Source organism: Oncorhynchus masou, chromosome 28 (assembly GCF_036934945.1).
Source record: "Oncorhynchus masou masou isolate Uvic2021 chromosome 28, UVic_Omas_1.1, whole genome shotgun sequence".
Lineage (NCBI taxonomy): Eukaryota > Metazoa > Chordata > Actinopteri > Salmoniformes > Salmonidae > Oncorhynchus > Oncorhynchus masou.
The window spans coordinates 24709342-24726419 of record NC_088239.1 but is presented as its reverse complement, the minus strand read 5'-3'; the positions used below and the strand labels follow the sequence as shown (position 1 = coordinate 24726419).

The 17078-nt window shown below is 42.2% G+C and overlaps 1 protein-coding gene across 1 annotated transcript in view; it reads left to right on the top strand.

The window, feature by feature from the left end:
* gpr158a (G protein-coupled receptor 158a) overlaps window positions 1-17078 on the top strand; it is a 103288-nt gene that overhangs the window by 32289 nt on the left and 53921 nt on the right. Inside the window, exon 3 of the mRNA XM_064941653.1 lies at window positions 14507-14609. Within this exon, the coding sequence (XP_064797725.1) occupies window positions 14507-14609 (103 nt within the window). The remainder of the gene's footprint in view (window positions 1-14506; window positions 14610-17078) is intronic.

Genomic DNA, 17078 nt, shown 5'->3' with positions numbered 1-17078 from the left:
GAATTGGTAGCTAGATAACTACCCATGAAAAATGTGTAGCTAATGTTGAAAATCTACCCTGCATACTGCATACAAACATCCCACTGGTCACATATATCAATTTATCATCTTGTTTTGATTTACATTTGGTTGAGTTGTCAATTAAAGTGAATTCAATGTGAAATCAACATAAAATGTCATAATTTCATTGAATATAGGTTGATAGTTGTGTGAAAAAAATAGGAAATTTCGTTACGGTGATGACTTTTTTGCAAATCCAATCAGTTTTCCACGTTGATTCAATAGACAATGTCATGCAAACAATATGCGTGCGTCCATAGGACAGAAGTCAACGTGTTGTTGTGGTGCTGGATGGCCAGATTGTTAGCAAAATGACAAGAAACTGCCATGAAGGGAATCGTAAGATGCTCATTTCAGCTCGTTTAATCTTGTTATTGATACCATGTCTTGTTTTGAGGTGTTTTGACTGATTTCAGCTCAATGCTAATATGACAAGAAATGTGGTAGCTAACTAACCAACAACTGCAACAATGTATTTGAGAGACAACAAGTGCTCATTGTGCAAATGTATTTGTGTTTTCAATAAACATTAGAGACTAAATATATCTTACATGTTGTCAACAATCTAAGCCAACCCATCTGTTTTGCCCCATAGTTGCGCAGCACTTGGTTTTGTTGCTAAACAACCAACCTGTCTATGTTATCACATTGAATGTCTGTTGTTGAAATGACGTGGAAACAACGTTGATTCAACCAGATTTTGCCCAGTTGGATTAGTTTTAGGTTGTTTTTTTACATGTAAAACTAGCTAGCTAGATTAACATTATTGACATATAGCTAGCTAGCTAGATTAACATTATTGACATATAGCTAGCTAGCTAGATTAACATTATTGAAATATAGCTAGCTAGCTAGATTAACATTATTGACATTTAGCTAGCTAGCTAGATTAACATTATTGACATATAGCTAGCTAGCTAGATTAACATTATTGACATATAGCTAGCTGATCATTCTGAAGTTAAACTTTTGTTTTTGCTTTATAGAGCTATCTTGTTTAATCTGCGAATGCTTCTCAAGTGTAAAATGTGTTGCTTTCTCCACACTCTCATCTTAACAAGAACATGCGCAAGAGAACGTCATCAGAGATCGAGCTTAGAGTATGACGGTGTACAGCATGGTAGTAAACATATTAGGAGACACACTTAGTTTTCCCAGTGTGCCATGACCAACTTTATCGACCAACTTTATCGTTCCTGAGTGAATAAGCCAGGTCTTTTCTTTCAATGTGTTTTTTGGTTAATTCTCACCTTGGTTCACAAGGTTATCATTGCCTCACACTGACATCTCTATCATGCTGTGGTGTTCCCTGTCCCCCTAATGCTTCTGAATTAATAAGGCAATCTGTGTTCCAGCGACCTGCTGCCCTGAGCTAACACAAACTCCATGAAGAGGAATGAGAAACCAACATGCCTCAGTCTGCTCCATTAATCTTTCTCAGTGATACATTTGGGAAAACGTATGATGGCACCGGAGTTCTAGTGTTGAAAAGCTGTTTAGACTCATAGGCAGGCTACAGATGACAAAAGGATATGGATGGATACGGATACACAGGCTTTTAGCGATATCTATCCATTGTTTAGTAAGGCTATAATGGATTTATGGGAAGAATCACTTATAAATTCAAGGTACCTGATAATTGATTATGTTTAGTGGTGGTAACCAATGATGTCTTATTGGCTTCACTGTTTCACAAGTTCACAAGTTCACATAGAGAGATGCTGTATGCATCCTCATGGCCTCAGTGTAATAGCCTTACACTGCTAGCTGTGAAAAGAAGCGATCCATCTCCATGTCAACACAGGACAGTTCATCTGGTGTGCTCACCAGCAACGTGTAGCAACCAGACCCAGCCAAAATGGGTGTCAAAATAACATGGCTAATGCTGTTTGGATCTCGTCTGGATGACCACCCAAAGGGGAGCTCTGAAACACACTGAGCATGCTCGAAGGGTTGGGCTTTGCAGTGTTAGCATTAGGATTAGTTGAGTAGCATCATTGGACATCAGATTCATTGTCTCTCTAATTGAGTGTGTTTTTAATGAGATAACCAATTAGAGGTCGACAAGAGTATGGTAAGGACTTCACTTTAGTTGAGGCAAAATTGATTATGCTGAAATAGCAAACAAGTGATGAATTAGTATAAGTGAGTGATGGGACCCGCGCCCTCCCGAAAATGAGCATCAAACACAGACAATGGCAAAAACTATTGAATACATCAACAATTTAATCAAGCTTTTGTTGACTTTGTCTTCAGGCAAGACCTACAAATTACCTTTCAAAGAGCAGGAGAAAACAGCTTTTCTCCACAATTATCTAGCAATTACACTGACAGCTCCCACAAAAGCCAGCCAAAGACACTTTGAGATAGGCTGGCGCTCTCTGAATATGAAGTGGAATATTATGTTGAGATCCCATGGGTTCCTGTGACACAAATAGGCCTACATGATGCCAAACTTGTGATTTGGATGCTTGAAGCTAGCTATTTTGCACCAGATAATGTACATAGAATATGTTGGATATAGCACTAGATAGGACAAAATTGAATGACAATGTATGAACACTTACTGTAAACACTAAATAAATAACAAAGCATCAAAATTTAACACACGCACAAGCAACTCAAAGGAAAATGCTAATCACAGTCATCAATGATCAACTGAGATAAACAAATCTGTTTTTCTAGTCTAACTATGCTCTCTCAAATATGTTACTTTGTCTTTTTTTATGTGGAAGGCATATACTCCCCCATGCAGCCCTGGGAAAGTAGGTGATATTTTAGCAGAACGTCAGTAAGTAACATATTTATCTGTTATTAACGGTGACAGCTTCTCCGCCTTGGTTCTCCTTCTACACAGAGGAAAAAAAAGGTGCTTACTCTTTCATCTCCAGCCCTAGTTCCAGATTGCTCGATAAAAATAGCAAATTCTCCTGTTCCCTTGAGGGATTTCCCCGGCGTTATAAACATTGTGTCATCCCAAGTAGGGCCCTATGTCAACGAATGAGGGCCCCTGCTCCTCTCTGTGAGAACTCCTCCTCCGCCCACCACCAATCTACAGTACAACTGATTAGGGGCCAGACAGTGACACTGAGCAAAGGGATTGGGATTAAGCATACAACACTGATTATTTGCTCTGCCTTTTTTGACACACTTGGGGTGTAGTATCATGTGTGAGAGATTTGGGTTGGAAGGGATATAAAATAATTCGGAACATTTTAGCGCAACCAGACTTTTGTATCAGACCGTTATTGTGTGAATTAGCCAGGCAATGTAATGGCACCCCAATGGTATTCGAAGAGCTCAAAGTCCAAAGTGGACACTGCTGAGAAATCTAATTTCCCATGGCCATAACACCACAGGGCCAGCCAGTTAAGAACATCAAATGCAAAGTTTGGGCTGTTGTCTGTGATACTGTTCGTGGAGAGATCACAGAACACGTGTGGATTTAACAGTAGCCTCCGGCTTTGTCTGTACGGGCCTTCCTTCAGCACTGTCCCGTTAATTGGCCATGTGGATAATGTTGGAACTCTGAATTTACATGAAAATGCTTTGAAGACTTTAATACACATGCCCCAAGGCATACTTTCACATTTTAGTTTCCCATGTCTGTGTATGAAACAGAAAGCAAAAGCAGCACGGAAACAGATTCAGTCAGGGAAGTATGGGATGACAGAAGGGTTGTCAGATACTGTAAGTCCAAAGCTCTTGAGTTTAAATACAAATGGGAATTGATCTTAAACCTTGGCTGGTAATTAAATACAAGTCGTTGGTGTACCTGAACAAGAAACTGTACACTGTTGGCTTCAGCAAAAAGTCATCGCAATACAGCACATAGGAAAGGAAAGAAGTAACTATAATAAGAGGCAATGGGTCAGATCAGTGGAGGACAGATCAGTATCTCACCACACTGCATGATTAGGATGGGCCTGAGCTTTATTATATCAGCCATGAAGCTATTTAGGCCTTCTCCCCCCTGGGGCTGTTATGGGCCTGTCAAAAAGGCTGAGAGTGGGTGTCCATCCTCTGCCTATGCTCTCCTCATCTCTGCTCTCCTTGCCCCTATGCTTATCAGTGTGTACGCCAACTGTACGTTTTAGGAGTGTGTGTGCACGCATGTTGTTGCTATGTGTGTATGATCGGAGCAATATGTCACAAGCTGTCTGTGCTAGGCACCACAGTCCCTGCCTGGTAGGCTGTTTAGCTCAGTGTTTGGTCTCAGTGTTTATCTCAGTACCGTTTAGAGGCTGGCCATTGGACATCACCCAGGGCATTGCCTTTTGCGGACCAGACTGCTCAAAGGTGTGTGTGTGTGTTTGTGTCTATCTGAATGTGTCTAATGAGAATACGTGTGGTGTCAAGATGGTGCTATGTTTAGCAATTCTCACAAAACTCCTGTTGTTTTTCTCTTCTGTCAAACAAAACATGCACTGGCTTAATATCCTCTTATTCCCCCTGAGCCTTCACACGTACTGAGCTGGCATCTTAGCTGAAGCACACACACACACAGACTCTCTCTCTCTCTCTCTCTCTCTCTCTCTCTCTCTCACACACACACACACACACACACACACACACACACACACACACACACACACACACACACACACACACACACACACACACACACACACACACACACATCAAATCAAATCAAATCAAATTTTATTTGTCACATACACATGGTTAGCAGATGTTAATGCGAGTGTAGCGAAATGCTTGTGCTTCTAGTTCCGACAATGCAGTAATAACCAACAAGTAATCTAACTAACAATTCCTAATCTACTGTCTTATACACAGTGTAAGGGGATAAAGAATATGTACATAAGGATATATGAGTGAGTGATGGTACAGAGCAGCATAGGCAAGATACAGTAGATGGTATCGAGTACAGTATATACATGTGAGATGAGTATGTAAACAAAGTGGCATAGTTAAAGTGGCTAGTGATACATGTATTACATAAGGATGCAGTCGATGATATAGAGTACAGTATATAGGTATGCATATGAGATGAATAATGTAGGGTAAGTAACATTATATAAGGTAGCATTGTTTAAAGTGGCTAGTGATATATTTACAACATTTCCCATCAATTCCCATTATTAAAGTGGCTGGAGTTGAGTCAGTGTCAGTGTGTAGGCAGCAGCCACTCAATGTTAGTGGTGGCTGTTTAACAGTCTGATGGCCTTGAGATAGAAGCTGTTTTTCAGTCTCTCGGTCCCAGCTTTGATGCACCTGTACTGACCTCGCCTTCTGGATGATAGCGGGGTGAACAGGCAGTGGCTTGGGTGGTAGATGTCCTTGATGATCTTTATGGCCTTCCTGTAACATCGGGTGGTGTAGGTGTCCTGGAGGGCAGGTAGTTTGCCCCCGATGATGCGTTGTGCAGACCTCACTACCCTCTGGAGAGCCTTACGGTTGAGGGCGGAGCAGTTGCCGTACCAGGCGGTGATACAGCCCGCCAGGATGCTCTCGATTGTGCCTCTGTAGAAGTTTGTGAGTGCTTTTGGTGACAAGCCGAATTTCTTCAGCCTCCTGAGGTTGAAGAGGCGCTGCTGCGCATTCTTCACGATGCTGTCTGTGTGAGTGGACCAATTCAGTTTGTCTGTGATGTGTATGCCGAGGAACTTAAAACTTGCTACTCTCTCCACTACTGTTCCATCGATGTGGATAGGGGGTGTTCCCTCTGCTGTTTCCTGAAGTCCACAATCATCTCCTTAGTTTTGTTGACGTTGAGTGTGAGGTTATTTTCCTGACACCACACTCCGAGGGCCCTCACCTCCTCCCTGTAGGCCGTCTCGTCGTTGTTGGTAATCAAGCCTACCACTGTTGTGTCGTCCGCAAACTTGATGATTGAGTTGGAGGCGTGCGTGGCCACGCAGTCGTGGGTGAACAGGGAGTACAGGAGAGGGCTCAGAACGCACCCTTGTGGGGCCCCAGTGTTGAGGATCAGCGGGGAGGAGATGTTGTTACCTACCCTCACCACCTGGGGGCGGCCCGTCAGGAAGTCCAGTACCCAGTTGCACAGGGCAGGGTCGAGACCCAGGGTCTCGAGCTTGATGACGAGCTTGGAGGGTACTGTGTATGCTGGGTCTTATTTCAGTATCTTGTGAAAACTATGGGATAAGTAAAATCTGGAAATGTCACCTTGTCATTGGTGTAGCCATAGTGAGCCGAATGGTTTATGACAGGACATCATAGCGGTTATTACTATGAAGATCATTATCATGTAACTACCAGTGTTACTTTGAATGTCTACTATATCGGGGTCTACAATCACTCTCATTTGCCATGATAACTTTTGCCATGAGAACATTCAAAATATTGAAACGTCCCCAACATCAACATATGTGAACATTTTGCGTGTCTAGGTTTTGTAGTAGAAGATATAGAGTAAAATAGTTTTTTTCCAATGACATCATCGGTGTGATTTCATCAGTTGATGATGTCATTGGAAACACTCATCTTCCTCTACCTTTCTTATGACAAAACATTGAAACGCACCATTGTCACATGTTGGGGTGGTGCTGGAGATGATGAATGTGAAGTTGAACATTTTTGAAAGTTCCCTTTAACTCCTCCCAAAATACCATGCTATACATACCGTATACATTCCTCAGCAGTAACCACTGTGTGATGAGCTTTTGTTCCTCTGTGCTTTACATTAAGACTTGGAGGGATCACTCAGTCCACATCCAGACCTATTAGAGAGTTGATGAGGCGCTGTGTTTGGCCGGAGGAGTGTGGGCTTAATTCAAAGAGAAGGGGTTTATGGGTAAAGGTCTAATGATTGAGCAGTGTACCTACTGAGCAGGAGGAAATGAGAAGGCTTCTGTATCAATTAGCCCAATCGCAATATGTTTCCCCCCCCCCATTCATGTCAGAGAGCAGTGAATGAGGAGACCCTCTTATATGTTATGTGAAAGTGTGTGTGTTTGTGTGTGTGTGTGTGTGTTTGTGCCCATATTAGCAGACTTATTTAATTTCAAACCTTTCTCTAGTATAAGCTACTTACTGTGATTATCTATATTAGTAAAATGCCCTCGATAAGTGGCTGGTGTCAAAAATGTTCTGTTTATCGTCCCAGCTCTATAGTATATGGAGCCATATACCCTGAACCATATGTGCAAGTTTTACTGCAGGGAATACTTATTGTATAATGTGTTTGTACTGGAGCCAGTGTGTCCACCGTTTATTTCTGACTCCTATAGCTACTCTGTCATAGGCTCTTGGTACCGACGGCCCCCCCCTGGCGTGACAGCATGACGCTCTCCAATAAAAAGGCTCTCGCTCCCGGTCACACACATGTCACCATGGCAATTAGCGTGCCAGAGAGTGGCTGATTGACAGCTGCCACAGCTGTGTTGTAAACAAAGAGCAGTTGTGCTCGTAGGGAGACCTACGGCAACCACTGCATCACACCTTTCCTTTTATGATTGATAGTAGAAATACATTGCATACTGTAGGAATCTCTGTACATCCGCAAGTGCAAGGTGGAAACAGATGGTCAGAAACTGATATCATTATAATGATACTGTATGACAGAATGTATGACAGAATGTATGACAGAATACATATCAGTATGCACCCATATACTGTGCCATATAATACCTAGCATCCAACTGTCTGTCACTTATGCTTCTAAAGCTCCTTATCCCTGTGTGGAAAGGTTTATGTATCTTGTCCAAACGGACCATTTTACGGCCCATTGGAGGTAATCCCACTCCTGGCTTGGCCGATGGGCCGATGTTGCTGAGATCACATGTGACGGATGGCAGGTAGCTGGGAAGCAGGCTGCTCCGTCTGGTCTCCTTCGCTGTTCAACACACTCCGGGCCCAGTCCGCATCAATCACCTAGTCAGAGTGGTGGGGGAGTGCTGTGACTATTCCCAGCCCCTCACACTTTTACACACACACACACACACACACACACACACACACACACACACACACACACACACACACACACACACACACACACACACACACACACACACACACACACACACACACACACACACACACACACACACACACACACACACACATACACACTTCTCATTTCCCAAGCTAATGCAAAGGGACTGTATTGAAAGTGGCAGACACGTCCACTACGCCCCACCTTCCCTTCCTTCCCTACACACAGAGCAGATTTCAACAGCTGTTTGTTCTGTCAGATGGAGAATTGGGAATGACTTGCATTTCAAACCAAGCTGCACAAAGGTATAGTCTCAATTGGAAGGAAAATATCTACAACAAGACATTTCACTTCATCAACTGAGCTAATTGATCCATTTCAGTGATTTCCTGAAGAATCTCACCTACCTGTGCTCTCAGGTCAAAACCCAAACATGACCCAGCAGCAGTGCATGGGTAAAATCGTTAGGGAAGCCAAGCCCCCCCCCCCACACACACACACAAAAAAAGTGTGTTGGGATTATTGCATTATTTGCTGTTAATTCATATGCCTTGCGACTGTGATATATATGCCTAAAGGCCATGACAATAAGAAGACAGCGGCAGAATACATTTTACCACTTTGTTTCTGTCCGGTGAAGTCCACAACGCGTATTGCATGTAACAGTCATGACCGACAGCATGGTTAAGCAAGTTAATGTTTTTGACATTTTCGGTCCACTAAACAACAATTTATTTGGAACCACAGAGAGTTACCACTAGTCGCAAAGAAAACAGGAGCTACCGCCACTATTACAGCACCATTTCAACTTCAACATTTCATCATCGTCAAATCACCTCTGCTTAGTCTAACGCAGTGACAACTAAAAGATACCAAAGACAATTTGGTCCAATCAACATAAGCTGAATATGATGTGGCTGTCCATGGTTCTGATTTCTGTTTGCGCGCGTGTGTGTATGTGTTCGTGCAAGTACAAAAACATGTTGACTCACCCTACTTGTAGAGAAACGCCAATGCCGTCCTCCTCTCTTTCATGTTGACAAAATGGTTTGTCACTCTGTCATACAGTGCATGCTTTTATTTTTTGTTGTCCTAGGCTACCTGGCTATAATTTTTGCTCACTAGCCCATCTTCCATTCACGGGCAACTTTAGCTAGTTGACATGGCCTTCTACATCTAGCTACTGTACATATTGAATATTTGTTCTGATCCAACCATTATTTGAATTAATGGTTGGATCATAACCACCGTTATAATCATTGGCCAGTACAGAGAATAAAGTAAAACCGTCCAAATTCGTCTCTCCATCCATGGCTAATTTAGGGGCCAATTTTAACTAGCTAGCTAGCCACTGGAGGAGAACAACACAACGAGATGCAACAATTCAAGTTGTTTCTGTTAATGATGTGTGCTCTCAAAGCAACTTGATAGGAGAGACGCCAAATCCAAGCAGGCTTCCTTTGACACTTTTTTTTTTATTCCGCAAGGACCATTCATAGTTGAGCTCGCTCAGTTTAGTTCAATGCTGATTGGCTAATTTTGTATATTTGTCTTGTCAAGGGAGGCCATGTGCTCACTGGCTTCCCATGCCTTTAATGCTATGGACGGCAACAACTTCATACTCGTTTGGACCAGACAGCATCAGATAGATGGCCTACACATAGAGAGACAGAGGGGTGCTGTTTCGCTCATTCGGATGCTTTCTCCTGTGAGATACATTCAGCCTCTTGCTAATTGAAGGAATATTATGGAACACAGAGAGACAAAAAAATATAAATTATAATATAATTTTTTTGGGGGTGGCTGGCTTCCGTTGGCCTTCATGAATACACACCACTGAACATGAGACGTAAAAAAATCTGACCTGCCTGTGATACTCCAGAAAAAGGATCGCCAGTCCTCCCATAGCTCACAGAAAATAAAACATGTTCTCTGTTCTAAAGGCAACAGAGAGAGAGAGAGAGAGAGAGAGAGAGAGCTGCATGACACTATAGTAGCGTGTTGTCCTGGAGTTGTTCACTGTTGGCCGCTTTGTGAAGCAGGGTGAACAAAGTTCAGCAGGCCAACACACATTCTTAATGATTCATAGGGTTTGGAAGCATGGTGGTCCCAGTTGACCTTACTCAATGTCTGAGAAGATGCCCGCTGAGTGGTGAATTCAGAGGACTAATACTAAAAGAGATGGCAAACATTCAGGAGGAACTGTGCTACACTATCCTATTCTATGGAATTTGAAATATGCTGTATCAATGAAAAACCTCAGCAGCATCATTCATTTTCAAAAAAGGTATTTAATGTCATTTCAGCCTGAGCAGTTATAGGATTCTCTGGTACACTCTGAGGAAGAGGGGTGGAGCCCTCTTCCCCAACAGCATATTTGCATCCAATTGTAAACAAGATCTGCTGGATGGAGTTTTCCACAGATTCTCATGGCAAGTTAAATGTCACTGAAGCAGGGGCGTAGGCATATATATATTTTTTGGATAGGCCTCGAAAAATTTGGATAGGCATTTTTTATACTTATTTATTTTTATTTATTTAGCGATTGCACCATATATTATTTTCGTAATACAATCATTTTATACTAGTGCGTAGTACATGGAGCAACCTTGTTACATTTACAAATAATTACCTATCCCACCATATTAAAATAAGACAGTAACTTTAGACCAGTTACCAACTTGCCAACAACACAAAACTCGTCTTCAGACGCACTTTAATCTCAATGGGTTTACAAGCCTATGTTTGATGTTACAATTTATACCACGGCGGGCTGTAGTACTATAAAATGGTACCTTTACTTTAGTAGACATATCATAAGGCCTGACCTACATCACAAGGTGCAAACGGTGAGGTTTTGAGTTGAATATGGTGATGATTTCATCATAATCCAATGTATCTGTCAGTTCACTCTCAAAAGACAGAAGTGGTTCAGCCGGGCGCTTGTCATTAATGTGCGAAGACAATTTTTTATCCTAGTTGTTGTTGAGAAAAGTCTCTCCACACTAATGACATTGGAAGTGTGTCAATGATCCTTAACAAGAGAGTTTATATTAGGGAAAATATCATCAGGGCAGCTGTCAAGTACACTCATTATGGAGGAAAAGTCACTCTTTCCCATGTTAATTGATATTGCAGAATGCATGTGGTCTTCAGCTGCTCTTTGAGGCCGCAGGTTTGGGATTCCTTGGAAAAGGAGTCTGCCGCTTGCATGATCCCGTATGTGTTTTATGGAAATCTGTCTGTCTAGAATATTGTTTTCCCTAATGAAGTTGTGACTACACTTGTCTGCAAATTTTACAGGCAGTTTTCGCTGCCGTGATGCACCCACATCCCATTTACTAATATCATGCTTAATCATCATCTCTCCAGTTAGCTTGAGAACTTTATCAAATTCTCCTCCTGAGTTGTCTCTGAACGTAGAAAACCTGACTTTGAGGATTTCAATTAAACCAATACAGTCCGTCACAGATAATGTAGAGCTTTGTAACAGGAATAAGGAATAAACACTTGTTGTTCTAGATTTGTTGTAAGAGGCCATCGGCTTCTAATTTGGTTTGTCCACAAGCCTCTGAAAACCCTGAAAGAACCTCTAAAATGACATCTAGCAGTAACAGCACTTTACTCACAGACACTGATTTTGAACTCCACCGTACACCCGTGGATCTTTCTCGCTCGATACATGGTCTATCGGGATGCAACTCTTTCTGTACTTCCTATGAATCCAGCATGTCTGTGGGATCCACTCATTAATGTGGGTAGCTGATTTACCATTTCTAAAAAAGTCCTGACGTTTCCAGACACTTTTGCTGCGGTGCACAGAACCCAAATTCAGACGGTGGGAGTTGCAATGCACATATACCGCTTGCTTAAATGTTTGCGTTAGTAGGACATGTACCCCTCCTTTGTTCCCTGACATGACTGATGCACCATCAAAACAAAAACACACACAGAGTGGGATCCAACTCCAGGAGTTGCAACACTTCTAGTATTTTCCGAGACATTCCTTGTGCAGACAAATCAGCGGTTTCCATAAAAACAGCTCTTTCTTTAATCATTCCAGCATGGATGTAACGGATGCACACAGCAATAAGTTCTCATTTAGATTGATCTTTATATGAATCTGCTAGTATGGCAAAATACGTGGAAGGCGCAGAATGACCTTCATCTTTTATCCTCCACAGTAGCAGTCTTGCTGCACACTCCAGCATCTTTGTTCTGGATTTCGGGGCTCATAAGCGTGGCATTGCGAGGTAGAACATTAAGCCTGTTTTGTATTTCTGAGTCATACTTTGTCATAAATCTGAATTCGACATTTGCCTCAGGAAAGTGCCTACAAAATGTACAATAAATTGCATATTTTGCTTTTCTATACTCAATCCACACTAACTGGTCCTACCAACTTGAAGAGAAGCAGCGTGATTTGCCATTTATCATACTTGAAGGGAACTTTGCTAGCTTTGGTTGACAGGCTTGTTCATAAACAGCAGACAAATCTGTCGGTGGACCTACTGCAGGTTCAGCCCTGCCCGAAGCATCAAGAATGAGAGGAGGCCGTGGGGTAGGCAAGCATGCCTGGCTCGACGTGGCATTGGTGGTTGTGATGGCGATTGCGGTTGTTTCTATAATGGCGCCAACTACTAATGTCTCATTCTGGAAGCTATCGGTGTATTGATCCAGATGATTTTCTGGCACACACTCCTTCTCCTCACTCCTTTTCCTTTTTTGAAAAACCTAGCGATCGACATTTGGTTTGCCATTGCTAGAACTACTAAATGACCTTAGCTGGTGAGTAAATTTGAGTAAGCTAGCATTGGAGAACTTGCTAGCTAAAGCGCTACAAAGTTTAGCCATGTGACGTTGGCAGGTTGTTGAGGCAAACCACGGTATGAATTTATTTAAAATGTAACCAATAGTCGGAAGCAAACTTGATTGTCGCAGGCTATTTCTTTGTTACATTATAATAAAATGACCCATAGAAAATAAATCTCACATGCGTTTCTTTTAAAAATGTAATAAATTATAACACAATTTATATTGAATAATTTCTGGGACATTTTTTGGGTAGGCCTGAGATCAGACTGCGTATGCCGCTGCAATGAAGTTAGGATTTGACGCCATGTAAAGCGAATCTCATTGTACCCTATATGGCAAATTTGATTTGAATGCACATCCCACTTCTGACACCATATTCCTGGGGCAGCAGATAGCCAGCTGGGATGGCAGGTTGCCTAGTGGTTAGAGCATTGGGCCAGTAACTGAAAGGTTGCTGGATTGAATCCCAGAGCTGACAGGGTAAAACCTGTTGTTCTGCCCCTGAACAAGGCAGTTAACCCCCAGGTCCCTGGTAGGCTGTCATTGTAAATATGAATTTGTTCTTAACTGATTTGCCTAGTTAAATAAAGGTTAATTTAAAAATAAACTAAATATCTACGGCAGGGCTTGAATCAAGGACCACTATGCCACCATACTGCTGAATACTTCTGTTTAAAAAACTGTTTAGTGCTGATTTAGGTGGCTTGGTGACATCAGTGCTTTGTCTGAGAAGAGCGTCTATTGAGCGGTAACTCTGTAATTACCTTGCGATTGCAGATGGTCGGGAAGGAGAGTCTCAAAGGATTTGTCTGAGGGCCTGGTTGACTGTTTTCAGATTTGTAAATGCAGATGGCCCCGGCTCAGGGCTCCTTGAGAGACAGCCAGAAATAGCGACCTCTTAATGCAAAGTCCAGTCACAAAAGCCACTGGTTCATTTAGAGTAGACGGTGCCACTGCCATTGGTCTTGAACCACAGGTCACCAACACTTTAGCACTTCACATCATGTTAAGTGTCTGGTGGAGTCCAATACTTTAGTCTGAGTCCCTGTTGTTATCCTGGGATTCTCAACTGAAGTCATATTAATAATCTGGGCTGAGAAAATAAAATCTTGTTTCAGTTTGAAAATCAGACGGTACTCGAAAAAGAAAATACAATTTTGTCTCACTGTGACCCAGATGTTTTAGAAGCGGAATGGAAGATGGAATCAGGTCCCCCGAGACATAGAATTAATAGTTCTCTTTTAATCCTTGCAAATACGCCTGTTCTTAATTTAGATATTAATTACATCTTGTAATTTGGCAAATGCCGCGAATAGTCTGCCACGGATGCCCCTTGACGCTCCTCTGGAGCTCTCTCTAACAGGCCTCTCTCTGTTTCCTATCAGCTCAATCAAATGAAACAGCCTCGCCTAATTTAATATGGAGCATTTCACTGCTTTTCCCATTATGTTCATTGATTAAGACGAGGCTTTGGAGGTTTGTGCTCACTGTTGTAAGTGTTTTCATTGGTTAATTGCTGAGAGAATTGAGTGTGATTCTTTGACATATGTTTTTTTAAATGTAAATAGAATTACCATTGAGAGCAACTGCTTCTCAAGATGAACACATATACTGTACCGTAAATCCATATATTGTCCATTTTATTCAACATATATTGACACCTGTACCTACAGTAGATGCCAAATACTGTATTGTCCTTTTTTCTATCCACAGTGCATGTCTATCCGAGGCCATGGGTTTGTGCTGGACAAATACAAATGCCAGTGCAAGACAGGCTTCTACCACCCCAACAGAGTGGCGGTCAATGGCTTCAAAAGTAAGTAACATTACGGATATTTGCCAACATGTTACAAACATGCTCTGCAATGTGTGACATCACTTGGGATGGGAGCATGGTGAGGACTGAAGGCAAATCATGGTCCTCAAAAACTCTGACAAAAATATGATCCTCATTCGTAGCAGCTGCAAGTCGGTGATGTGTTGACCATGCAAATGTATTCCAGTTCTTCTTCTTTCTGTTGTTCCTTCCAGTCGCATATGATGGCTCCTAATCGGGAAGAGGAATTTAGCAGATGTAGCTGTCTGACCCTTTGAACACTCTCTCACGACATGTTAAGTAGTGTTTGTAGCATTAGCATAACCCTTGCTATGACGACATTACCGTTGTTTACGACGACATTACCGTTGTTTACGACGACATTACCGTTGTTATGACGACATTATCTTAAACCTCGCCTGGTGTTGGCACCATGTGGTCCTTTATAATCCTTTATTTAAGGAACAAGATGCAGTGGAATCGTCATTTTGTGACCCTTCTTCCTTCCCTCCTTTGTATGTTAATTAGAATAGGCCCTTGCAGACATGAAGCCCCTGTGGTATTCGGTTGGTCGGGCTTGAAGCCCACTCACACTCCTGTGTTCTCCTCCCAGCTCTCTCCCTCAGTCTCCTCTCATCCCACCCGGACCTCTGCATGTCTCTCTGTGTCTGCATCAGTCCCCCCCGCCATCCCTCTCTCCCTCTCTTCATCCCTCCATCCTTACCCACACTTGTCCCTTTTTGCATATGACAGCACAGCAAGAGCTCCCACCACGAAGTTAAGCTCTCTCTCATTCAGAGAGGGGTAGATGTGTCTGTGCGTGTGTACGTAGATGTGCGTTTATGGGCATAGGCGTGTGTGTGTGTGTATGTGTGTGTGTGTGTGTGTGTGTGTGTGTGTGTGTGTGTGTGTGTGGTGTGTGTGTGTGTGTGTGTGTGTGTGTGTGTGTGGTGGGGGTTTGAGCAAACAGAGGTACTTCCCTTACGGACACGTTCTTCAGCAGTCTTGCCCACCAGCGGGCCAATAACAACTGTTGTCTTAATCTCAAAGTTAACATTCTCCATCCTCAACACTCTTTGTAGAGGAAACCGCCACTGTTCACCTTTCCTTTTCGATTCCTTACATTTCTATAGCTTTAGCTTCCAATGAAGTTAGGCTCGCTTTCAGACTGTGAGAAACTGAGTCAACAGGAGAAGCAATGAGCCAAATGAGAAACAGCTATGAGTCATACCATCAAACCAATGGGAGATAAGTAGGTCTTTTCAGGAGATCAAGGATGTGCAGAGTCATAGAGTTCTAAAATAGTCTTTGGTTAAGAGCAAAGTCCCAGTAAATGGTAGAACTCGTTGGATGTTTACCCAATATCGCTGCCAAACTGGCATCACTAAAGGGTTTCTCGCTCTCTCCATCGACACCCCTCTTGAGACAATTATCTGAGCCCACCAGCCTTTCCCATGTCCCCTGAATTTGTCCATTTAGAAATAATGTGAGCCTTGCACATTTCTCTGTGCTTTAGCCATGAGTATTCTCTGCGGAATCCTGGTATGATATGCCAATCGTTGAACCAGGGAAACTGTGTTGACTTTTCATGTTCACACATATGCTTTGATGTTTAGGTGCAGTACAGTCACCAGAGAGAGCTTAGGTTTCATCATCCAGGCTTTCACTCTATCATAGGGTGGCAGGTAGTCTAGCGTTTAGAGCGTTGGGTCATTAACCGAAAGGTTGCTGGTTCGAAGACCTGAGCCAGCACTGTACTGCTATGGCTGACCCTGTAAAACAACACATTTCACTGTACCTATTTTTGTTTTTACAGAGGATACTGTCATCATTTTAAAAAGGCTGTTTACTTAAAGGCCCAGTGCAGTCAAAAACTTGATTCCCTGTGTTTTATATATATATTTTCATACTATGAGGTTGGAATCATATTTTAATACTACAATAGTAATACTAATTGTGAAAATTATGATAATGCCTTTTTAGTGTAAATGCTGTTTGAAAACCCCCTCAAATTTCTTCATATTTTGGTTCAGATGGAGTTTTGGCCTGCCTGGGGACATCATTATTAGACCAATAAGAAAGAGAGTTCCAAACCTATCTGCCAATAACAGCTAGTTTTCAGTGTTCCCCTTCTCACTCAGACAACTCCTAGACAGTCCTAGCAATATTCTTTCTTGAGAAATTGCTCTTTGCTAAGAAGCTATTTTTGTTTATTTTTGACCGTTATAATTGAAAACAGTCTCAGCAAGGTATTTAATTGTTACCCAGAAATGATTTCATATTGAGATAAAACGGCTGCATTGGACCTTTAACACAAGAGCCGAGTGAGTCATTCAGACTCAATTTGAATTCAACATTTTAAACAAGATGTGCTTCTATGCCCTCATTCATACAGCCAATCAAACATTCAGCGACGTTTAAAGTGTCCGTTACTTAGCTATGGCTTTAGCAATGTTAGGTGTAGGTGTA